Below are 25,161 nucleotides of genomic sequence, written 5' to 3'. Positions count from 1 at the left end.
TCGGGGGGACAGGGGAGAAAGTCACAAAGGCAAATGTGAGAAGACATTCATGGGTCAAGATACAGAGTTTAACAAGGGAAAGAAACTCTCTCAGGAAACACTTCATCACATGACACTGTGGCCAAGGCTGGCAGGGAACTCTGGAGGCCATTGGGCCCAAGCCCTTGCCCAGGCAGAATCACCTACAGCCAGCTGCCCAGCTCAGGGGGTGGTTCAAGAATGATAATTTAATAAGGATAAGCATGGCAGCAAAAAGCTGCCTGAGTGTGGCCTTGGTATGTGAAATCTTCAATTCCAACCTCATCCCATTACATACTGAATGCATAAATAATTGCTGAAGTTGTAGTGTAGCAGCAATATCTACTGCAAAATATTTATCCATCATTTTGACCTTTTTAATGCTGTGAGGCATAGTACTGGAGTCCATCTAATACTAGAAATCGCTGCTTCGTCTTGAAGAGAAAGAGTGTCTTCTGCATGGGTAAGTCTAATTAAAAAACCACAGAGTTCCAAGTTGATGCTTGTTTTATTAGAATACTACATAATGTGAAATTGACAATTTATGACACTTAAGGATCAAAATCTTAAAGTTTATTGTTCTATCCCAAAACTTCTAAGATGTGAAGAAAATCCCAACATGTTGTTCTACCCCAACATCTTCAGAATATTACTTTGAAAATGCTAGCCAAGTAGGATTTAATTTAAAGCATTTAACAGCTGAGACAAGCAATGCGAAAAGCTGAATTCCAGAAGAAACGGTGCAACCCAATATTCATACTACAAATCTACCTTTCCACAACAATTAGTACTTCCAGGTCATTTTTTTCCACCAAAAAGATGTTGTAGTGGTGAAAAGATGATGCTGGGGAAACAATAACAACAAGAAGAGCACATTAGACTTTAAATACTTCTCCGAAAATTAGGAAAAAGTTAATTTCTATCCAACAGAAAGACACAATTCCAGTACAAAACAGTACAGAGGGAAGCTGAAAATATAGAGGAAACAATGAACAACTTGTGCACTAATGGTCTGGTCTCAGTCATTAAAGGAATGGGACACATTACAAGGAGTTTTATTTTTTTAAAAACTAACAAAAAACAGCAGCTGCCAATATCCAGCTGGTGCTGTGCAGTGATGGACGGAACTCACACGATCCAGCCCCGGCAGCATGGAGAACTCCTTCGGGCAGCCAGCAGGTGTCTGCACGGTGACACTGATTTCCATTTAGAATGCTGCCTTTGGGAGTCAAGAGTTACAAAATCCAGATTTGTTCAGTGGCCAGATAAAGGTCACATGCACCTTAATGGGGCTGAAGGTCCATCCAGGAAGACTCTTTCAGCTGGCACCTCTCAGCTGAGAAAAGCCACTTTGGATAAGGGCTGTGATGGAGGTTCAGTGACCCTCTCTCATCAGGAGTTTTTCCCAAAGACAGCTCAGAAGAGGAACATTTAGTGGGAATGCTGCCCCTTAGCATGAAATAAAATGACATCCCTTCTTTTTGCCTTGGGAGACTTTGGTTTAACCACAGAAAAGATGTCTCCATTCTTCAAAATGATGGAGAACAACCTGCCACTGCCAGAATCAGCCTCTGACACAGGCTTGGACAGAGCCAGGACTGCCTCTACTCATCAGTGCAGGATTAGTACCTTCTCCAGAACTGTGAAAGACCTCCTCCTCCTGACTTCATGTCTCCTTTCTTTCCTGTTTGGTCCATTTGCTGCAGCAGCTGCACTGCACCCTCAGCCTGACTGACTGCTCTTTTTTGTTCAAGGGCAAATTCCACAGGTTCCCCTGTAAGAAACAGCAGCAAGAACAAAACCAGAACCTCGCTCTCTACACGGTCCCTGCGTACCCAGGGGAAAGAAACTCAGTGGAATCCAGAAATTCCTTACTCACAAAAACTCAGTTGGTCACAGTCTTTAGTAAGGGATGCTGCACAAAACTCAAGCTCGTTTGCTTTGGAGGAATTCTAAAAGGAAAAGGAACCCCAGAACTGTTACATAATGCTAAATTCTATTGCACAGAGATTTTTATTACTTGCTTCCTGAAAGTATTAAAAAGCAAGGTCTACACTCTTTGTTGTGTGGTTTCTTTAGGGGATTTTTTTCTGCTAAGATGAGGACTTTCTTCACCAAGGTATTTTTACACCTCCCTCATTCAAGACATAACATAAAGCTTCATTTAGAAGACTTTAGCATACCAGACCGTAAACTAATAGTAGCTATGGAATAGGCAGAGATTTCAAAAAACATGAACAGGACAGCTATGGGAATCGACAGCCGCTGTACAGTGCAGGCCCTTGGGCATTAGCCCTTCTTAAGACATAGTCCTGCGACACAGACTTAACTCATAAGGGACAAAAATGAAAAGTGCCATAAGCAAGCGGCGGGCCAGGAATACCCATTAGGAAGGTGATCAGCAACACAAAGTACCACAAAAAACAAAATAAGCACACAAAAGCACAACAAAATCAGCGGGTAAGCTTCTAAGAGAGTAAACCCTAAAACAATGCCAGGTCCTGACGGTGTTTCCCTTGTACTAATCTCAGTACCATTTAGACTGGAAAAGCCCTGTAAGATTGAGTCTAACTGCTAACCCAGCACTGCCAAGGCCATCACTAAACCATGTCCCCAAATGCCACATCTAAGCTCAGGTTAACACAAAATTCCAAACCTCTGATGGCCTGAGATCTTTGCAGTTTAGTCTGAGAGCATTAACTAAATTAGGAAAATTCCCTGGAGTGACAGGCTGAACGTCTTTCTTCCTTTGACTTCCACTAGTGCACTGTGTAGGTGGAAAGACATGCACGTTTGACCCCATTCATCCTGACCAGATGTCACAGGCCCGGGAGTCATTTGGATGACAGCTGAAAATGCAATCCATTGAACAGTCATGCCTGTGGCACTTCTTTGCTCCTCATTCCGAATCAAACATCCCAAAGTCAATCCCACACATACTAAGTAGACAGATTTCCTTCCTATTTAACAAGACCCTTCCCTTCTTGAGAAGCATTATAAAATACTGGGTGGATTTGAAACCAAAGCCAAGCAGTGTTGATCAACTGAGAAAGAGCCTTGGAAGAATGACTAGAAAAACTCTGTTAAAGTACAGGAGCTACTGACATGTTTTGATCCGAAACCTAAACATTTCATTTCTTCTTCTGACCTTCAAAACATTGCAAATTTGGTATTGATAACAATTTATTTGTACTTTTCTATTTTAGAACAAAATTCCTAGTTAATGTACGTTTGTATTTTGCAAAAGTTGTTCCTGCTTAAACACTGAACACCAAAAAAGGATTCAAGACTAAAACAAGCACTGGGAGGTCAGCCAGAGCATTATGCTCAACAGTTTTAAACAAAGTTATTTCCTTCTAGGACATCCTAATTCCGCCATTTTCAGAGGACTGCCAAGGAATGTAAGTAGCAGGAATGCATAAAGAAAAAATTCCTTAGGGGAATCTGGACACTTCCTTGAGGGAATTTGGATTTGAATTATTCTTCATTAATTCACTTCAGACACTTACCTATATTGAAAATAAACCTATCCTGAGCTCTCATTACAAGCATAACTTTGCTGTTTATGACACAATACCTAGGGAGCTACTTAATTACTCAGCAGTATCAACCTCACAGACTCTTCCAGTGAAGAAAACACTGGACAGCTCACTCAGGCTTGCAGAAAATCCAGGGAACAGAAGGCAGCAGGCTCTCAGGTCCTGATACAGGACTGCTTTCCAAGCTCAGCGGAACTGCCAGAAGAACTTCTCCCCCCTTGGATGGTTCTGCGGGAGAATTCAGTGACACTTTACACTGACTGACTAACTCCCAGCGGTAGGAGAACTCTAGCATTGCCTAAAGGCATATATTCTGCTTCTCAAGAACACAAATTAATCAACAAAACAAAACCAAATGCACAACTTACACGCTCATCGCTGCCCTTCTTTACTTCTTTACCTGCAACAGAGGTATAAAACTTGGTGAATATTTAGACTGGAGTTTCTTTAACCAACTGAAAAGTATATTTTTGTATTACACTTCCTCTTCCAGGAGCAAGATAAACTGCTGTGAAACAGTCTGGACCTGCATATGATACACTGAAATAGAAAACATTCAAATACAGCTCTTTCTGAACCAGAATTCCTGGTTATGAACACCAGATATCAATGGGATGGGACAATTGCTTGTCTTAAAGAAGTCAAAGGTGTCTTCAGAAGAGACGGGCCTGAAGAACAGTTAGCATCTCGCTGCGCTTTGGGCACCAGACGGACGATGCAAGGACATCTGGAACACAGTCTCTAGAGAACTCTGGCCAGCTGTAGGATGTATGGGATTCACACATATCTCCCTGGGGAAAAAATCTTCACCAAGAGAAATTTGAGACATCAAGTCTGAAAGTAACTGCCTTACACAGTTAGAATTTTAGAACACCAATGCTGTACAACTATCTGGATAGGACAATTAAATACTGGAGCAGGTGTACAAGGAAGTGAGTGAACTCTCCACGGTTAGAAGTTTTTACATCCAAACATGGGATGTTTGACAGGGAATGCAAATAGGCGAGACTAAAAAATTACAAACTGGCCATTTTACAAAGATCCCATTATCTGCTAAGCAGTCATAAAAAAAACCAAACTTTTTTTCAGAGCCTGATAATCAGAACAGGAAATAGTAAGAATGTTCAATTTTCAAAACAAGGGAGTTTAAACATAGAGTCCCACAGAAGCCTTAGCTGTGGCCTGAGGTTGTTCAGAGAATTCACAGAAAACCTGGAAAGAGACACTATTGAGGTGAAAATGTTTGTTTATTATACAAAAGACATTATTACCGTGATTACTATCATCATTTTTTCTACAAAAATCCCTTGTATCTTTAGGAAAATAGCAACAAAGAGTGTAATGTTCTATGTCAACAACTGTAGTCGAGCATAAAGAAGAAAAACACGTGTCTCATATACATGTGTGTGCTAGCTCCAGTCCGATGACTGACAAAAAATGAAGGTTGGGAGCCAGCAGGCATTGCTACATAAAAACACCAGCTGAAGAGTCAGCAGTGGTTGGAAAGACAAAGGGAAATCCAGGGAATTTTAGAAAAGCGATATGAGACAATAAAGAACATCCTGTTATGCACTATTTCAAACTCACGGTTATCACCCCACACGCAGATTTCCTCTCGCCGATTCAGATACAGTAGGCAAAGGAAAAGAGAAAAGCAAGACACAGATCATAGATGTTTCCAGAAATTACCCAAACATAATCACAGTGACTTACCACAAGATACGTTTTGCTGAAACGAGTTCAATTCTAGATACAACGTACACATGTAGGGATAAGGCACAAGATGGACATTTTCATGTTTGAATTTCATCTTTGATACTCGCTCCCATTTACTCAAATCTGAGAAGAATGGTAAGACTTAAAAACACAACAGTAACATTTCAAAGGAGCGTGAGTCCTGAAGACCATGTCTTCTAAACCTTCAAAAGTCACAGCACGCTGCACATGTGCACCAGGGAGAAAATACAAACCGTTACGATGAACTTGTGAAACTGCACCAGGAAACACTTATCCAGGTTTACTTATCCACACTGCCCCATCAGTCACCTGTATTAATAGTGTTCTGTTCCCTTAACTGTGTTTGGCTTCAGTACTGACACCCTCCTGCAAAAAAACATGCCAGGCTCTTCCAAACCTATGAATAGAAAAACCCCTCAGCAGTCACCCTAATTAAAAAAGAATTATTAAAAAAAAAAATCATTTAAAAATTGAAAAGGATTTGGATTCATAGAAGCAGCATTGTTAAATTTACTTCACAGTTCAAAATGAGGTAAAAAAAGGTAACTGACATGACAACCATCCCAGTTACTGCCATTCTTTCATCTGAGTGCAGTTCTGACATCCAGGAGCTTCTGCTTGGAAGAACAAATGGTGCTGGACACAAGTCTCCTCACACATCTCTGATCTCAGGGAGAAACACATGAAACGAATACTGTTAGTCCACATTTGCTAGCAGAAACTAACATCCCGGGGACAGAAGATGGTGAAATATTGATACAATCAGTTCTTTTAAGGACTTAAATTGCCTGGGTTTTGGCTTGAAGGACTCATAGCTGGTGATAAACAAAGAGTCACTCTAGAGAGAGGAGCCTGACACACCAACGGTAAGACAGTTCCTCATACCAGGCCTCTGAGCTCACAGTTCAAAAGCCTGTCTGGACTTCCAATTATCTTAGCTCAACTACCGCTCCTTGTAAAGCTCACTCTGAGGTGCTTTTTTGCTTCCCTCAGCCATCTCTGCGGAGACACGAGCACAGACTCACACTTGCTCCCATCCTCCATCCCGAAAGGCTCGTGGTGGTTTAACCTTGAGGGACCTTACAAGAACAGCACTGTGAGTATCCCTGCCTGTGGGACGGCACTGCTGGGCCCATAAGGAGTGCTTTATGTTCTACAAACCTTGGGAACAATGCACCAGCTGCACTTGCAAGCACATGAGGTGAGCTTCCTGGCACTTTATATACACCTTCAACTGCTCTGGCTAAACCGAATTTGGAATGCAGGGCCATTTGGATGAAAACACTCCAAAACACTTGTCACATCAGCTCTTTGGTGAAGGCAACATCTGAGGTGTCCACAATAACTTCAGCCAATGTCAAAGGGCAAAGATCAAAGCAGTACTACTCCAGCTAAAGATCTGCACACTCCTACATATAAATGTTGGCTTATGCAATGCCCAACAGATTCAAGTCATTGAATCTTCTCTTTTATGAGCAGGAAAGAAAGGATACATGGAAAGACAGTGAAGTGGTCTGTAGAAAATGGATGTAAATCATCAAGATTTCCAAGGATTACTCGAATCACTTCCTGGAGAGACCAAAAAAATAAACAAAGGAAAAATATTAAAAACGTAGTCACAATTCCACCATCAAGTGCACTTTCAAGGCTTAGGGAAAATTTAACATTACAGTTTGCATGAATCAGAGAAGACCAGGTTCTACATATTCTGCTTTTCCTCCTTCCCTTCTTCTCCCCACTCCCTCCTGCCATTTTAGAGTGCACTGCACTGACAGACTCATAGAAATTTAGGGGAATGAGTATCTTAATCTTGAATTAACAGAGAAGAAGTACTATGGAAAATGGAGACGCAGTTTTAAATTTCTGAAGTTTTAAATTTAAGGAGGGTCATTTTATTTTTCCAGGAAAACACACATAGCATTTACCTGCTCCTCTTCCCTGAACAGTGACCCAAATCAGTTACAAGGGAACTGCAGTTAAGCCCCAACAAACTCCTCCTCTACAAACACAAAACTTTTTTCCAGTAATACCTTTCAATAGTTTCAAAAGTGGGGGGAAAAAACAAGAAAAAAATAAGAAAAAAAAAGAAATTTTTCATCTCAATTAAAATCAGGACATTTTCTTCAGTAAGGTTTTTAATGCTATTACTGTACTCTGAAGATTTTTAGAAATTAAGTAATAGGAAGGAGCATTTTTAAGCAGGTAGTATATTTGTCTCAATTTCTTAGTAACGGCAGGGGCCCTCTTCTGTCTCAGGAAGATGACAACACAACTCATCAACTGTGACCATCAATTTGTGCTTGGACCCAAAGCAATGGCACCATTAAAAGAACACCCACTGGTTCCACAGTTGCAAGGAAAGCACGTGCAATTTAGCATTAGATTAGCCTCCATCAAGCCAGCTCACCAGTACTGCCACAGCTCCTGAAAAAGCCAGAGGGAGTAACAGCTAGTCAAGCCTGACAACTTGAAAGTTGTGGTCAGTTTTGAGGTTGAGACTGAAATCCTGGGAAAGAGCTCCTGCAAGAATGACTCTGAAGAGGAATCAAACAGAAACTGGGGGCAACTAGCTCAACAAACAGGAGTTTCCATTTGTCCAATTTTAACAGTCAGTAGCTTCTTTCGAATATTTCAAACAAAAGCATTACTCTTCCGCACTAAATTTTGCCTCTTGAGGAACATCTTTCATTTACGCATTTTTTTTCCCAGACTCTCCAGGGAAGTTCCCCACTACTTACACTTGAAATACTGCATTTGACAAAATATTCTCAATCCCGTAAACAAGCGTATGATTAGTTCAGCCAGCACCCTTCAGAGGTCCTATGGACCTGCTTCAGCTCCTACCTCTGATTCCTTGGCAGCATCTTCAGTGAGACTGAGACTGGGAGAACTGTGAAATGAAGAGAGAGTTGGAATCATGCCAGTCAAAATGCAATGAAGCTGCATTTCATGTAAGAGCTTAAACAGCAACAAAATATAAATCCCACTGAACAGGAAGAGATACTGAGCAGGCAGATTAATTTCTAATCTATTACTCTTAAAAAGTGTCCCTAATTCACAAGGATTGTTCCATGTGAACTTTCTGTCCACTTGTGTTTTGTGTTTTAATGTTATATGTTAATTCACTGCCACACGCAGTCAACAAACAGCAGGCTGACTTCTTGGCTTTAACACACGTACCTGTTGAGGTTGCCATACCGGATTTTAAATTTGTACACATGTCTGCCAGCATGAAGAAATCTTGTTTCAGGCAATGGATAAGTGAATGGTTTCAACGACATCTGTCTCTCTCTCCCTGAAGGCCAGACTAGGAAAGCACGAGAGTCAAAGGTTAATTCCTAAAACCCCTCACCACATCTCGTTCTATCATATGAAAAGATTATATGCCGTTTTTCTTCCAGGGGACATCTGCAGAGAGAACTCTCCTACCAGTCAGCAAACGGCTAATCTGAGCGTCCGTTTCAATGGCGCCGTGTTTTTGAGCAGGGTGCGAGGACAAACCCGCAGCAGACGGCCACCTCGCCTTCAGCTGCCCTGCCCCACAACTCTCTACCGAGGTCCCTGGAGCTTTACCGGCCTCGTGTCCCGGGTCTGGCAGCTCCCCTCCGCAGAGCCCTGTGGGGCCCGCGACCGGCACCGCATGTGAGGGGAGACCCCGTCCGCGGCGGATCCCGGCAACCCCCGGGAGCTGGGCGCGCAGAGCTCGCTGCTCCTCAGCCCCACCGCACGTCCCCGGTGACCCCGGGGTGAGGCGGAGAGCCCAGGCCCAGTGAAGCCAGGCCGGGCCCCGCTGCGGACGCCGGCGCAGCGTCTGGCCTGCCAAACGCGACATGCCGCCGCCTTCCCAGAGTCGGGGGCGGCCTGAAAAGCCTCCGGACAGCTCCGGCGCCTACCGGCCACCCTCCGCTCCACGCCCACCGCTCCCGCCGCGCCCACCAAGCCCTCGCCTCCGGCGTGGCCGGGCCGGGGCTGCGGACCGAGAGGAGCCGAGTGGCGCTCGGCCGAGCACAGCCGAACCGAGCCGAATGGAGCGAGGCGAGCCCAGCCGAGCCCAGCCGAGCCCAGCCGAGCCCAGCCGAGCCTAGCCGAGCCCAGCCGAGCCTAGCCGAGCCCAGCCGAGCCCAGCCTAATCCCGCAGAGCCCAGGTGAACCCAGCTGCAAGTGGGGGGGGGGGGGGGGACATGGCCCAGAGCAGGTCCGCAGCTCTGCAGCCACTTTCCTCTGAGGGTGGCAGGTGCTCGAGTTGGCCGGGGCTGGGCTGCTGAGGTGGCATCTCAGATGAGGCAGAGGCTCTAGGAGGCACTAGACCTGCCGCGGAGGGACTAGCGGTCGATCCTTAGCCACTACGGCACCTCTTTCTTTTCCCTTTCTGACCCACACGGCTCCCTGCTCCACTTTTGCTGCAACCCCTGTTGTCCGTCTTTTATATAACTGGAACATTTTATATACTACATCTCTCTAAGAAATACTGGAGTTGAAAGATCTTTCCTTTTCTCACAGCGTTAATATCCAGCATCCCTCTCCATCCAGTCAGTGAGGAAGTCCGGTTCCTGTAAGCAGCTGCATGATGGTGCCCCTCAGCATTGGTAAAGACATGATGTAGAGAATAATTCAGCAGCTGCAGAACAATTCTGAATTTATTTTCACTCTCTTTTGGTTTAAATAAAAAGCAAAAAAATATAGCATTACTTTACAGTAATGTTAAATTACTGTAGAATTAGGGTGTCAGGAAGTAAATTGATGCATTGATTTCATGCACAATCAGGAAATTGGTAACTACGGGGAAATCATGTTCAAGCAAGCAGATAACACAGCGGAAAACACAGCTTCATTAACAACGCTAACCTTCATTAACAATGCTGAGCTCAGCACTCTGGGTGCATCTCACCAAGAAGGGCTATATCATGTTTGAGCTGCTCTTCAATAGCAAATGGGAGGCTCAAAGTTGGTTCTACAGTAGAACAGTACCCTCAGGAATCCTGCTGCACTACTGCCAGATAAAGTGACCTCAAAAACAGGAATTTTTTTTTTTTTTTTTAATTAAGTGTCATAGCACTACCGTGCTTCCTGATATTCTCTGTTCATACCTGGATCGCTGTATGTACCTCCCCCTCTTAACCATACTAGAGAAAATGCTGAGGGCCAAGGCTGGCAGACGCAGTTCATCAAGTCTAATCCATAGCCACCTTTAATGGTGTATGCCAGTTTCCAACATTTTCATGTCCAAGAAGACCAATATGTTTTATACACTATGTTCTTGTGCTCAGTATTCCATTGATAGGAATAAATGAGGAAAAAAATGGGTTCCATTCCCCTCCTCTAAGAAAATTATCATATGGTTTCTTCCAGCTGTACTATATAGAACTGAGATATTTCATATGTGCCATGCAAAACTATTCAAATGGATGCCTAAGATGTTTAAGCACTTAGGAATTTTATTCCATGTTGTGTTTCAAAACAATTCCAGTAAACAATTTCAAATATTTTTGTTTTATGTACTACACACAGTAAGCTCTTAAGGTGAGTTTTGGGCACAGGAGGTTGGCTGAGATTGCTTTTTTGTGCCAGTGACATGGCAGTGCTCTCTGGTGAGCCATTACAATATCTCTGAGTCCTGGCTGCTTCTGAGGAGAATCTGTGCCAAGGCAGGGGAGGGTACTTAGGCATTCTGAATATTTGTTTCTGTATGCTCTGAAAAATGTATCACATCATCTTGAACGTAATACTTGAAAAACAGTGAATATTGCCAATGTGATAATCTAATTGCATGATCGTATCTTTAATTTTTAAAAATCGTTAGTTTTTTGTACTTTTTAGGGGATCATTATGAATTTTCTCTAGACAGGTAGTAACACTTTGCTCTGCCTTGGTGAGAAAACCCTGTGTTCTTCAGTCAGTTTTGCTTTCATGGGCCTACTGTATTAGAAAAAGAGTTTGTTTCTTTTCTATATTTTTCAGAGCAGCCAAAATTTTTGCTTCCTTCTCCTGCTGTTATATATCTAGATGTGACTTGTTTGAATGTGTTACCAACATTTTTTCTGGTTTATCTTTCCTTTCTGCAGGATTTCTATGGAGGAAAAAAGCCTCAGATGTGGAATGCTTGAAGATCTACCAGAAACCTTTCAACACTGGGCAGAAATGCTCAGACAGAAAGTACTGTCGTATCAAAGGCAGGCAGATGATTACTATAATTTCTGTCTGAGAGGTAAATTCTTTCAGGTAAGGCTTTTCATTTCTCGTGTATGTAATTTTTCAGTATGTAGCTGTGTCATAGTTTTAATTTTAAACTAGGCAGAAACACCACTTAATGTAGTGGTTTTATGTTCACTAAATTTTGGTCTTGGTACTTACTCTTTTTGTGAGAGAGAGACTAGGAGAAAAACAAAGCAGGCTTAACCTTAAAATTAACAAATAGTTTATTAACATACACTAAAAGAATAGAAAAACAGAAAGTTGAAAAAAACCTGAAATGGAATGAAACTTCAAAAAACTTTTCCCTCCCCTTACAAACTGTTTACTTTCTTACAAAACAACATAAAGAGACAAAACCTGTAATTTTCAGTCAGTTTCACTATCTGATAATAGTCTTTCATCAATTCATTAGGAGAAGAGTATCCTTTTGAGTCGTGGATCCCACTGACAACTTAGAACAGTTCTCTTGTGGGTTTTAAACTGTCACAAAAACAACCGCCCGGAGAAACCTGCTTTTGTGACCCTCCCAGGAGCAGTTTCTTAAGCTGTTTATGGGTCATGGGTCTTAGACTTTTGCATCCTGGGGTGTCACTTTTTAAAGATGAATAACTCCAAACAAAGGATTCTTCACTTCAAGGTACAGAGATATCGTCTTACCTCTTCACTGGTGCAGGGGGCTTCTCATCTTTATCTTTGTTTAAGTATCTTATAGGATATTACTTAGTTCATCACAAACACCTTTGCTTAAATCTACACGCAAAACAATCATCTCCCCAAATGTATATCTTTCCCATGATTTACAGGAATGACCTAAATATAGAGTTCATTTCCATGGCTCAAGTAAGAATAGAACAACCAACTTTTCAACCCTCTGTCTTAACACTCTTTTCACTCTTGCTACTGACTTCATGCTGTTGTCCTTTATGTTTACTCTGTCTTTCCTTACTCTCTCAGAGAAGGGCTAAGCTCTAGAAGCTTCATGTTGCTAGGAAAGAGTTAAATCTGCTCGGAGTCTTTGTCTCTCTCTCTCTCTGTAGCTCGTGGTATTAGATGTTCAAGGCCGAGCTGATAAAAGAGGAAAAACTCACGCAGAAACATTAGAGATCGGAGCACTCAGGCAGTCCAGAATCACAAAAAAAAACCAGGCGAGATCACAAATGCCTTCTCAGCTCACCCCTCGGTGCAAATGCAAAACAACAACCTCTCCTTCCCCCCACTTCACCCGGGAGCCGATAGTGTTGGGAAGGATGATATTTCTACACGATAGAATCCGGCCAGGCCTCAGGCCAGCTTCCCCCCCCAAAAAGGGGGGAGCAGCAGGCCCAGCTCGATGTTACCTGTCTCTCTCTCTGGCCAAAGGAAGAAGGAAAAGGGCCCACCTACAGGAAATCAAAGGGTTTTATATGGTACTTCCCAAAGTTGCAGCCAACAATTTCAGTGGTCAGAATAGATGTCGCTATTCTAACTAATTCTCTGATAGGTCTCTGTCTCTTCCAAAGCAATTCCCAGGTCCTGACCTGGAGAATTATTTTACATTCTTTTATAACTAAAAAACTAAACTGTACTAACCCATGACAAGCTGAAAAGACCAAGATTTATGTTGTTGTCTTAATCCACAATCAAAATACTATAATATATGCAGTGGACAGGAGACAACTATTCAGAAGAAGTTATAAGTGAAACGGGACCTTTGCAAATATTTGTTCTCGTACTATGTACGCTCTAGAAACCGGATACATTAAAGTTCTGTTTTAGCAACAGTGCGGTATTGTAATTTGCTGTATTCACAGAACACATAAAAGCGATTACCAAATAAATTTTCAATCCATTTTGGTATTTGATAAAGGTCTGTGTTATATAGGCAAGAATATAATTTTTAATGTTAATGCCATTATGTGTGACAATTTCTTTATTTTGAGGAGTAATTGATTAAAACTGTGATTTATCAGGAGTTTTATTGTCAAGAGCTGTAATTTAACCAGAAGTGTGGTGGTTACAGATAGATCCCAAGCTGCATGTTACCAGCTTATTATTAGTTTACTTTGAACAGCCGATTATGAGACATACTTGGTTTGTTATATATTGTCATTGAAGATATCCTAGTATTAAATATAGATAGTAATGTTATTACTGTCACACTATGCTTGTGCAACTGTGGACATCATCAGACCTACAATAAATACATAATTTCTGCTCATGCTCATTTATGTATTAAAAACTGTAAAGTTTCTCATTTTTGTATATATAATATTGATTTGTATATAACTTGATTTTCAAATAAAAATGTATCTATTATAGACAATATTTTAGAATATAAGAAATTTTACAGGATTTGCAAATACAAATGTGTGGGAGATTAGGGACAGGCGGTCGGAAGATATCGCGTTGTACGGGCAGACAGAACCCCTCCCTCAATTCTTAGTTGGTTAGTGTCCTTGATAAGGTAAACAACACCTAACTTGTAAGGTAAGCAGACGGAAGTGATGTAGCAAACAGAGGTTTTATAACTCCACGTAACCAGTTAATAAACGCCATTAGCCGTCCACCACACTGGTGTCTGTGAGCTGGTGGTCCGAGCAGCCTGGGTGTGGCCGCCGTGTCGTTCCTGGAACCAGGTCGCTACGCCTCGGTGGATGTAACAACAAATGTAACTTTTCTATATATAAATTAAAAAATAAAAGGCTTGAAAATGTAAGAAAATAGGATATATATGAAAGAAATAAAAATAATGTGTGTTTACCGCTCAGTCCTGCTCAATGCCCCTCAATTTCTCATTCTGGCCCAGCGTCCTCCCTGATATTCCTTCCGTGTTACTCTGTCCTTTTATCTGTTTGTGCTTCTTATTTTCTGTCCTTCTATCTGTCCTCCATGCCTCTCTCAGGATCGCTCTTCCTTTTTTTATTCTGTTGCTCTTTCCTGCTCTGTGGACCATTGTTTGTCACTGTATCTTTCTGTCCTGTTCCCTGCCCCTATTGCTCTTTAATAGCACCGCCGTGCTGCCCGTCCCATTTTATTTTCTTTATCTCCATCCTCCCCCTGTCCTTATTTTCTTTTGTTCTGCTCCAACTCCCTCTTTCTGCCTCTTTTCTCTTCCCTGTGTTTCCAGGTGGGATTCCCCAAGGGGCAGGTGGTGCTGCCTTCAAGCGACACGGTTTAGTGGTGGACTTGGCAATGCTGAGTTAATGCTTGGACTGTGATCATCTCAAAGTTCTTTCCCAACCTAAATTATTCTAGGGTTCTTTATCTCTGTTCTGCTCCCTTCCCCCCCTGCCCCCACCCCTCCCTTGCTGTTCTTTTCTTCTTTTTCTTGTCCCTCTTTTCTGTGGTTCTCTGTCCCATTACCTAGCCTTGTGCTTTCCCTGTACACTCCCATTACCAAGCTGGTCCTCTCTCCCTCTCCCTCTCCCTCTCCCTCTCCCTCTCCCTCTCCCTCTCCCTCTCCCTCTCCCTCTCCCTCTCCCTCTCCCTCTTTCTTCTCTCTCATCATGGGCCCTGCTGCTCTGTACATTTGGCACTCTCCCATGACACCTTTGGGTCCCCATTTTTTCATTGCCGTGTCAGTACAGTGACGGAGGTTATCACAGTCGGTGTGGCGTGGGACTTTCTGTGCCGCAGCGTGGGGTTTTTGCAGGAGCGATTTGATCTCGTCTATGGCAGGGATTCAGTTGGAACCTTTGGGTCTGCTGTTGTTTTTCCTGGAGGCAGGTTGAAAAGCGTGGCCTTGCAGCAGGTCAGGGCGCCCCATGAAAGCGAATGAAAGCCACTAAGTGTGCGTTCAGGCTTATGTCTGAGTAGGCAGTGTGAGGCCTTGAAGCTGTGTTGCTAGGGGTGAGTGTTGGTGAGTGCAGGCCTGCTGTGTGAGCTTTGGCATTTCCAAAGCGTAGTCAGGCCTTGAAAGCGGTGAGGCGAGAAGAGGGCAAAAGCATGAAAGGGTCGTCAGGGAGAGGTTTTGCAAGCTCTTTTTGTGGGCCCATTGTCTTTCGTAGGCGCCTGAAGGCAAGAGAAAAGGGAGGGTTCTGTGGATGTATTTGTAAGAGGCAGAGAACACTGTTTTCCCTGTCAAGGGAGCGGTAAGCCCCTTCTTTGACAGGGCATGTGAAGAAGATGCCGATCGTAAATGGTGGGGAAAAACCCCCTCTCCCTGATTGTGTCCATTCCAGCGTTGAATCGTTTGAAAAGGGGGGGACCATCGTGGTCTTTGAGGCCGTGAGATGGCTGTGAAAGGTAGCTCGTTGGCATTTTCAAATGCGCTTGACTCTTGGGGAGGGTTTTTGGTTTTTTTGGGTGGTTTTTTTTTTTTTTTTTTAGGTTGGTGATTTGTTTGGGGTTTGAGAGTCAGAGAAAGCTAGGTCAGCCCTGGAAACGGCAAGCTGCAACATGATGTATTTTTTGCAGGTGGCATCTTGGCTGGTACTAAAGGTGCTATTTTTCGTGTTGTGCGCTCCCCGGCGAGCATGAGCCGCCCTTGTCCGGCCCCGAGCGTCGGCAGGAGGGCAAGAGACGAGCGCGGGGCGGGACGAGCAGCGGGGCCCGGCGTTGCGCTGGCGCGGTCACGTCCGAGGCGCCTCCGCTGCGCGCTGCCGGTTGCGTCCCGGCTGGTGGGTGCACGCCTAGGTCCCGAGGAAGTCAGCGAGTGGGCGCGGGCCTGGGGATGTTTTGTGGGCGCCGTGGCCACATCCCCCCCCAGCGCAGAGGAGGGAGCGAGGAGGGGCCCGTCAGTGGGGCGGGCGGGGGCCAGCGGGCGGGCGGTCCCCCGTGGTGGGTGTGGGGCGGGCGCCGGGCCCCTGTTGCGTGTTGCTGCGGTCGGTGTGGGGGCGTGGGGCCGGAGCTGGGCGGTGGTTGGTGGGCGGAGCGGCTGCCCCGGGCGACCTCGGGCGCGTGGTGAGGCTGGTGCCGGCGGGGCCGCTCGTTTGTAAAGCGTGTCTGTCTTTCCCTGTCATTGCGGGGGTTTTCCTTTTGCCTGGGATTGTGAGAGAAACGGTAAAGAGGGCCCCCCAGGTGGTGAAGCGTCAAGGCCCGTTTGAAAGAGTTGCAGAGAAAGACAAGTTAGTCAAGATGGCCAAGGAAGCATTGTAACTGAGGGGTGAGGCTGGCTGTGCGATTTGCTTGGGAGTGATGAACCTGAGGCCCGTGGCATCCCGATTTGAGGCTGGGGCAGGAGAGGAGGGGTCCTTGTGGCTAGGAAGGAAAGGCTGGTGGCCCTTGCTGTGAGGTGCAGGCAAGGATGTGTCCAGGGAAGGAGCGGCAAGTCCCCCGCGCCCCTGCCGTCACCCAGGGAACGGCGGCAGGTGCTAGCAGGTGTAAGGCGTTCTCATGATGAGGGCTGAGTGCCTCGGTGAGAGCAGAAGCAGGTGTGAGGTGTTAGGACAAGGAGGGGGTGGCTCCTGCCAGGGCTGGTTTAAGAGGGCAACGTCAGGTGACTCTGGTGTGGAGCTTGTGGAGATGGGGGGGGTTGCTGGTGGGTTTCTGTGGGGTGTCTCATGGAGTCTGGGGGAGCTCCTGAATGCACTTGGATGCAGAGCACAGGTTCAAGGAGGTGCTAAGGGACAGAGCTTTGTGCCAGGCAGCAGCAGCAGGTGAGTCTGTGTGGGTTTGTCTGGGGAGACTTGTGTCGTTTTCCTTTTCCATTTTGTCTTCTCCATCCCTCCCTGATCCCCCCATCCAAAAAATGGGGGTTGTCAGGGAAAAGAAAATTGAAATGGAGGGAAGAACCTTCTTTTCTGTTCTTGTCTGTGTTTCAAGTGGGGGAAGTTCCCCTTCTGGTGGGATTTTTAGGGTCTGGACTGAAGGAAAACTTGGGTTTTCCAGAATGTGAAGGGTATAGTGTTGAGAGGGAATCCCTGGGTTGTATTTTAAATGGAAGGGGGAAAATAGGGTTGTATTAGGGGTTTGAATGGAGGGTAAGGTCCCATTTTCATTGTGCTAAGGTTTAAAGTGGGAGGGAAGCCCTGTTTTTGTTCCTTTTAAAGGGTTTGCAGAGAGGTGAAAAACTTCTTGTTTCCCCTCCTTGGAGGGATTTTATTTGAGAAAAACCCCTCCTTTTCTGTTGTTGTTGGGGGTGAAATGGAAGGGGAGAATCCATTTATTTGCCATTGAGTTATTTTAAGAGAAGGGCAACTTGGCTGGCAGAGACTGGGGTGATTTTTTAAATTCAATTTTTTAGATTTATTTTCTGTTTAATGATCTTTAACAATTGATGGTGCCGTTTTATTTTGTATGTCCACGGCCTACGGTAAGGGATACGGTCTATTGACTTAAGGTTGTATTTCTTAGCGGCAGTACGTTTGTTCCGAGAGGGAGTAAAGCCGAGTATCTGCAGTAAAAGTCAACGGAGGGAGGCGAGCGGCCGACCGAAGCGGCGGTTATCGCTTAGGTCTCCCTTTCAGGTTTGGATCCGGCAGCCTGGAAGCAGCCACAGGCAGAGAACATTGGGACGCCCACGGCACCGAGGCGTCGTTTTCCGTCCAGGCCGGAGTTTGTGGGCTCATCTTCCGAAAGCTAAGTGTCAGGGATGGGGGTGAGGAGAAGAGGAAAAAGGTTTTCAGTGGCAGGGGGCAATTCAAAGCTAGCTTAGGGCAGAGGGCCAGAGGCCCGGTAAGTAAGGGTAGAGGGTTCGTCCCAGGCATCAGCAGAGCTTTTGCCGGGCAGGGCAGTGGCATCCCCCGTCCGCCTTTTAGGGAGCCGGGCGTCATCCGCCCGGTTGGAGTCCACAGGGTTAGGGTGCAGCAGGGGATGGGCAGCCCACGCCGGGATCCCCGTGCCAGGAGCGTCTGCAGTTTTGAGGTGTAGGGTGGAGCAGGAGCACTTGAGAGAGACCCAGTGAGGCTGAGGGAGGGCTTGAGAGGTGAGGGAGTGTCAGGCCAGAGAGCAGGAGGTGAAAGTAAGGCGTAGAGGCTAGGGTGCAAATTTGAGCACAGGTGTATGAGCCCTGAGAAGCGTCCTGTTTCCCTGAGAGCAGGTGCAGGCAGCCAGGCTGTGGCAGGCCAGCGGCAGAAGAGCCGAGAGGGGCAGGCAGGAAGCGTTAGTGGGGAGCAGGGTCCGCAGGGCCGGGTCTAACCGGGGGTTTCCCGCCCCGGCCCACCCTGGGATCTCCTGTCTCCCCGCAGTCGAGGATGTCTCCTCCCATTCCTCGAGGCGGCGGTTGGTAAGGCTTCGTGCCTTTGCCACCGCCAAGAGCGCGGCTCTGTCAGCCTCTGCCCTGTCTCAGGGCCAAAGTTAGTTAGGCTAGGGAGAAACTGTGGATGACTCGTCCTGCCCGCAGGACAACCCTTGGGACCCTGGATCAGGAGCATCCTCGACTGCTAGCATAGGGCCTTAGAGAAGTAGGGTGAAGCAGGGCACTTGAGAGAGACCCAGCGAGGCTGAGGGAGGGCTTGAGAGGTGAAGGAGCGTCAGGCCAGAGAGCAGACCATGAATGTAAGGTGTAGAGGCTAGGATGCAAGTTTGAGTGCAGGTGCATGAGCCCTGAGAAGGGTCCTGTTTCCCTGAGAGCAGGTGCAGGCAGCCAGGCTGTGTCAGGGCAGTGGCAGAAGCGCTGAGGGGGCAGGCGCTAGGGCTAGGCAGGAAATGAGGAGGGGGGGCAGAGTCGACTGGGTTGGGGTTGAGCGTGGGATGCCCACCCTGGTATCTCTGTCCTGCTGCAATCAGGGATGTCACAGCCCTAGTGGAGGCCAGGGTGGGTGAGTGGGCTTAGCATCCATCGTGCCACCAAGACGTTGTCCGTGCAGGTGTCAGGCTGTGAGCGAAGCCAAAGCAAGCTGCCCAAGACTCTGGGCATTGTTAAGAGACGGGGAGCCCCAGGATCGGTGTTTTTTGGCGGATGTGCTGCAAAGTTCATGCTTTAATGTTTGGTTTTCTTTTTTATAGCTGAGGAAGAGACACCAGGCTGGTGACAGCAGGACTTTCCCAGAGGGCGAGACGGCATTCCTTGGCACCGGATGCGGATGGCGATCCCTGGACCTCCCAGAGCTAAGTGGAGGGCTCAAGCTGCAGAGGGCATGAGAGCAGGGTGCTGGGTTGGGAGTTGCTGGGGGGGGATTATTGAGTCTGGTTTGGCTAGGGAGATGCGCATCATGTGAGCGCTTAGGGCACCTGAAGGGCAAGTGTCATTTTTGCTGGCCATGCTGAGCTGTGGAGGGCAGAGCAGTCCCGGGCACGTGGTGTCTGTTGTGTGTCGCGCACTCTGTGTGTGTCGGGCATCTCATCTTTCATGTTTTTTCCCATGGTCCCCCAGGGGTCCTATGGGGAACCCCGGCATCACGGTTAGCATTTCTGATGTCTGCCTTTGTGGCCCCAGCAGCTTTGACGGGAGAGCTGGGACTTGGATCTGAATCTTGTGTCCCTTTAGACTCATCCAGTGCGATGTCTTTTGAGGTCTTGTTCTGAGCTGTACAGAGAGCCGTGCCCCGCCACGATCCATTTTGGCAGGTTAGGACTTGTTAGAAGTCCAAGCTAGGTCTGGGCTTGTGAGCGGAGGAGTGTCAGGCATCCATCTTTGTGATTCTTGAAATGATTCATCTTGTTAGCATCATCTTCCTGCAGGGTTCTGTGAGCCTGGCCAGCTCACCTTATTTCTTCCGTTTGTCATCTCATTCTGAGTTCTCTCGGTCCTCCCGGTCGTTCTTCTTGCGGAGAGCTTTTTGTTGTTGTGGTGTCCCCTGGTTTGTGGTGTCCTGTGTGATGGATGTTGTGGTGTCTTTGTCCCGGAGCTGCTCTGCCCTGCCGCATGGGTGGGTGTAGGGGTAATAGAAGGAGCCCCTGGGGCCTGAAGTGGGTGATGTCAGGTGGAGTTGTGGTGCGGAGGGCATTGGTCGGTTGGCAGCACGTGTCTGTCGCTGTCAAGTTCCCGTGCCGCAGTGTGACTTTGTTCCTGTGTGTGTTTCAGATGCGGATGGATTCACTTGATGGCAGAGAGCCCCATCCCGGGTGAGGGGGTGTCCCCAGAAGAGGTGCGTCACCGTTTGGCTTTGCAGGGGTCATGTGCATGATGAGTATGTGACAGCATTTTTGTTTGTGTTTCCTTTCAGGAACTGAAGCGGGATGTCATCTGTCAAGGTGAAGCGGAGCAGGTGAGCTGTGATTGTTGGAGAGAAGCAGTTGGTATTGCTGAAGTGTCAGTTGCTGGTGTGACTCTAATCCTCCATTACTGTGTTTTTTAGGAGATGTCACTTTCCACGGAGCTGCCCTCAGCAAGCAGAGGATGGATGCAGTTTGCCTGTCTCCTGAGTCCTGTGGGGAGCAGAAGAGGAGTGTGTGATGAAGCCTTGATATTTTCCATTTGAAGGTGCCATCCAGGTAGGCTTTGGTTAAGAGCCTGGGAGCTGAGGTGAGTCGAGGAGGCAGGGAGGAGGAGCGAGGGTGCAGTCAGGATTGAGCTGTGCCACATCACCTGCCGTCCTCTTAAGCCAGGTCCACCCCGTGACGACGGCAGGGGGCTCGGAGCGCGGCCGAGGCGTGCGGGGCGAGGACGTGGGTATTCTTAGGAGACGGTGAGTATCCTAACGGTGAGGTTTTGGTCCATGTGCTGCCACGTGCATGCTTTGATGTTTGGTTTTGTTTGTTGTAGCTGAGGAAGAGACACCAGCCCGGTGGTGGCAGGACATTCCCAGAGGGCGAGGCGGCGTTCCTTGGCACTGATGTGGACGGTGATCACCGGACCTCCCAGAGCTAAGTGGAGGGCTCGAGGCACAGAGGGGATGAGAGCAGGGTGCTGGGTTGGGAGTTGCTGGGGGGATTGAGTTCAGTATGGATCTGGAGATGTGCAGGATGTGAGTGCTTAGGGCACATGAAAGGCAAGTGTCATTTCTGATTGTAATGCTGAGACAGGCAGGGCAGAGCAGTCCCGGGCACACGGTGTCTGTTGTCCACTCTGTGTGTGTCAGGCATCTCATCTTTCACGTCTTTTCCCATAGCCCCTCAAGGTGCCTGTGGGGAACCCTGGGATCACTGTTAGCATTTCTGATGTCTGCCTTCCTGGCTCCAGTGGCTTTGACTGGAGAGCTGGGACTTAGATCTGAACCTCATCTCTGTTCAGAGTCATCCAGTGCGATGTCTTTTGAGGTCTTGTTCTGAGCTGTGCCCCGCCACGATCCATTTTGGCGGGTTAGGACTTGTTAGAAGTCCAAGCTAGGTCTGGGCTTGTGAGCGGAGGAGCGTCGGGCATCCATCTTTGTGATTCTCGGAAGGCATCATCTTGTTAGCGTCCTCTTCTTGTAGGGTTCTGTGAGCCTGGCCAGCTCACCTTGTTTCTTCCGTTCGTCATCTCATTCCGAGTTCTCTCGGTCCTCCCGGTCATTCTTCTTGCGGAGAGCTTTTTGTTGTTGTGGTGTCCCCTGGTTTGTGGTGTCCTGTGTGATGGATGTTGTGGTGTCTTTGTCCCGGAGCTGCTCTGCCCTGCTGCATGGGTGGGTGTAGGGGTAATAGAAGAAGCCCCTGGGGCCTGAAGTGGGTGATGTCAGGTGGAGTTGTGGTGCGGAGGTTGGCAGCACGTGTCTGTCGCTGTCAAGTTCCCGTGCCGCAGTGTGACTTTGTTCCTGTGTGTGTTTCAGATGCGGATGGATTCACTTGATGGCAGAGAGCCCCATCCCGGGTGAGGGGGTGTCCCCAGAAGAGCTGCGTCACCGTTTGGCTTTGCAGGGGTCACGTGCATGGTGAGTATGTGACAGCATTTTTGTTTGTGTTTCCTTTCAGGAACTGAAGCGGGATGTCATCTGTCAAGGTGAAGCGGAGCAGGTGAGCTGTGATTGTTGGAGAGAAGCAGTTGGTATTGCTGAAGTGTCAGTTGCTGGTGTGACTCTAATCCTCCATTACTGTATTTTTTAGGAGATGTCACTTTCCACGGAGCTGCCCTCAGCAAGCAGAGGATGGATGCAGTTTGCCTGTCTCCTGAGTCCTGTGGGGAGCAGAAGAGGAGTGTGTGATGAAGCCTTGATATTTTCCATTTGAAGGTGCCATCCAGGTAGGCTTTGGTTAAGAGCCTGGGAGCTGAGGTGAGTCGGGGAGGCAGGGGGGAGGAGCAAGGGTGCAGTCAGGATTGAGCTGTGCCACATCACCTGCCGTCCTCTTAAGCCAGGTCCACCCCGTGACGACGGCAGGGGGCTCGGAGCGCGGCCGAGGCGTGCGGGGCGAGGACGTGGGTATTCTTAGGAGACGGTGAGTATCCTAACGGTGAGGTTTTGGTCCATGTGCTGCCACGTGCATGCTTTGATGTTTGGTTTTGTTTGTTGTAGCTGAGGAAGAGACACCAGCCCGGTGGTGGCAGGACATTCCCAGAGGGCGAGGCGGCGTTCCTTGGCACTGATGTGGACGGTGATCACCGGACCTCCCAGAGCTAAGTGGAGGGCTCGAGGCACAGAGGGGATGAGAGCAGGGTGCTGGGTTGGGAGTTGCTGGGGGGATTGAGTTCAGTATGGATCTGGAGATGTGCAGGATGTGAGTGCTTAGGGCACATGAAAGGCAAGTGTCATTTCTGATTGTAATGCTGAGACAGGCAGGGCAGAGCAGTCCCGGGCACACGGTGTCTGTTGTCCACTCTGTGTGTGTCAGGCATCTCATCTTTCACGTCTTTTCCCATAGCCCCTCAAGGCGCCTGTGGGGAACCCTGGGATCACTGTTAGCATTTCTGATGTCTGCCTTCCTGGCTCCAGTGGCTTTGACTGGAGAGCTGGGACTTAGATCTGAACCTCATCTCTGTTCAGAGTCATCCAGTGCAATGTCTTTTGAGGTCTTGTTCTGAGCTGTACGGACAGCTGGGCCCCGCCACGATCCATTTTGGCAGGTTAGGACTTGTTAAAGTCCAAGCTAGGTCTGGGCTTGTGAGCGGAGGAGTGTCAGGCATCCATCTTTGTGATTCTCGGAAGGCATCATCTTGTTAGCGTCCTCTTCTTGTAGGGTTCTGTGAGCCTGGCCAGCTCACCTTGTTTCTTCCGTTTGTCATCTCATTCTGAGTTCTCTCGGTCCTCCCGGTCGTTCTTCTTGCGGTGAGCTTTTTGTTGTTGTGGTGTCCCCTGGTTTGTGGTGTCCGATGTGAAGGGTGTTGGTGTGTCTTTGTCCCCGAGCTGCTCTGCCCTGCCGCATGGGTGGGTGTAGGGGTAATAGAAGAAGCCCCTAGGGCCTGAAGTGGGTGATGTCAGGTGGAGTTGTGGTGTGGAGGGCATTCTCGGTTGGCAGCACGTGTCTGTCACTGCCAAATTCCCTTGTTGCAGTGTGACTATTTTCCTGACTTTGTTTCAGATGCAGATGGATTCAATCCATGGTAGAGCGCCTCATCCTGGGTGAGGGGGTTCCTCTGTGAAGGTGTAAGTCACTGTCTTTGCTGGGGTAGTGCAAATAGTGACTGTGTAAGAGCTTTTTTTTTTCTCTTTACTTTCAGGAAGTGATGGTCGATGTCAGCTCTCAAGGTGAAGTGGAGCAGGTGAACCGTGATTGTTGGAGAGAAGCAGTTGCTATTGCTGAAGTCTTACTTGATCATGCATGTCTAAGCATCCCCTTTTGTGTTTTATGGGGTCTGCTTGCATGACGCCATTCTGTCACGAACTAGGTGCTGGTATCTGTTTGGAATTTAGTGTGGAGAATCTTTCTGTGGAGAATTTTTCTGATGCATGGCTGCCAGCAAGGGCCACGATACTCTTAAGTCGGTTGGAATGTAACTATGTCTGTGTGGTGTACGTGATGATTAACAAGGATACAATATCCTTGAGCACTAGAATGATACAACAACAAAGGTGTTGTTAGTACAAAAATGCTGAAAAATGCTAGGCTAAGGAACTGAAAATGCTAGATAAAGAAAATTGTAGCCGCAAGGCTGATTACAGAAAGAACATGCGTCAAAATAGCATAAGCTAATCATGAGCTATAGTTTTGTAATATGTATGAACTAATTATTGACACTATATATTTGCTATTAATCTAAATAAAGCTGAGACTTGTTGATCATCATCGGATGTGGCTTGTCTCCCGTTGTTTTCCGACAATTTTAGCTGGCTGCCATCCCTTTGCTGGCCCATAGCCTTTGACAGAAACAGTGTCCCTTCTCCATGGGCATGCCAATTCCCCCTCCCCTGTTCCTGATGTGATTTTGTAGGAGGCATTTGGCACTCCAAGTTAGACATGTAAGTGTTGTTTCTGCCAGCCTTTGCCAGCCCTGTAAGCCTGCTTCCCTTCCCTTTCTGCAGCATGTGTCTGTCCTGGTCTTAGGATTTGTGCATGCTTTGAAAAGGAATGTTTCATTTAGCATTGATCATGGGCATTGCTGAGCAATTGTGTCTGTGTCTTCTTTCAGACATGAACTCTTCACCACTCGATGGGGACTCTCCCAGACATTTTACGATTGAAATCTGTTCACCCATGAGCGAAGAACACAAAGGGCAAGAGGTGTTTCTGCCCGTCCTGTTTTTTTTAAGGTGTAGGTGAAGTCTAATCTCCAGTACTCTCTGCCGTGCAGCTCCTTTGGCCCGTCCTACAGTCCTTGAAGTAAGCACGTGTAAAAGCTGGGCCAAGTTTCCCTGCACAGTTTTAGTTTGTCTGTTGCAGCCCTGAGCAGGTGTCTAAAATAAGTAAAAACCCCCTGGTGCCTCCGTCTCCCCCCTAGGCAGGGATGCAGGGGCAGCAGCACCCCTGAAACGATGTCCCAAACAGAGAGCCTTCCCAGGCCCCTGGAGAAGAGCTGAAGGGGTAA

The 25,161-nt window shown here is 47.3% G+C and overlaps 1 protein-coding gene and 1 long non-coding RNA gene across 14 annotated transcripts; one reads left to right on the top strand and one right to left on the bottom strand.

Moving 5' to 3' along the window:
* Positions 1 to 574: 574 nt before the first annotated feature.
* LOC120752447 (membrane-anchored junction protein-like) lies at positions 575 to 9,289 on the bottom strand. Of its 6 annotated transcripts, none has more exons than XM_040063485.2 (9): positions 9,231 to 9,289; positions 8,475 to 8,601; positions 8,139 to 8,184; positions 6,788 to 6,863; positions 5,271 to 5,396; positions 3,926 to 3,957; positions 1,898 to 1,970; positions 1,648 to 1,792; positions 575 to 862 (listed from the first exon to the last, which is right to left on the bottom strand). In XM_040063485.2, the coding sequence occupies exons 2-9, from the start codon at positions 8,573 to 8,575 to the stop codon at positions 817 to 819; spliced, it is 645 nt and encodes a 214-aa protein (XP_039919419.1). In that variant the 5' UTR covers positions 8,576 to 8,601; positions 9,231 to 9,289; the 3' UTR covers positions 575 to 816. The 6 variants fall into 6 exon arrangements, with proteins under 6 accessions (XP_039919419.1, XP_039919417.1, XP_039919418.1 ...); XM_040063483.2 differs by having other exon boundaries at positions 9,188 to 9,279; XM_040063484.2 differs by lacking the exon at positions 9,231 to 9,289 and adding an exon at positions 8,868 to 8,992.
* Positions 9,290 to 16,046: 6,757 nt separating this feature from the next.
* LOC120752360 (uncharacterized) lies at positions 16,047 to 24,712 on the top strand. 8 transcript variants are annotated; one of them, XR_009207781.1, is made up of 10 exons: positions 17,010 to 17,062; positions 17,873 to 20,434; positions 20,513 to 20,554; positions 20,645 to 20,780; positions 20,895 to 20,974; positions 21,052 to 22,074; positions 22,176 to 22,217; positions 22,308 to 22,443; positions 22,558 to 22,637; positions 22,715 to 24,712. It is a non-coding gene; the product is annotated as an uncharacterized LOC120752360 (long non-coding RNA). The 8 variants fall into 8 exon arrangements; XR_009207780.1 differs by lacking the exon at positions 17,010 to 17,062 and adding an exon at positions 16,047 to 16,084 and having other exon boundaries at positions 21,052 to 22,217; XR_009207783.1 differs by lacking the exon at positions 22,176 to 22,217 and having other exon boundaries at positions 21,052 to 22,135; positions 22,311 to 22,443.
* Positions 24,713 to 25,161: the final 449 nt, after the last annotated feature.

This window comes from Hirundo rustica, chromosome 4 (assembly GCF_015227805.2).
Source record: "Hirundo rustica isolate bHirRus1 chromosome 4, bHirRus1.pri.v3, whole genome shotgun sequence".
NCBI classification, from domain to species: Eukaryota; Metazoa; Chordata; class Aves; order Passeriformes; family Hirundinidae; genus Hirundo; species Hirundo rustica.
This window is presented reverse-complemented; position numbering and strand designations above follow the sequence as displayed.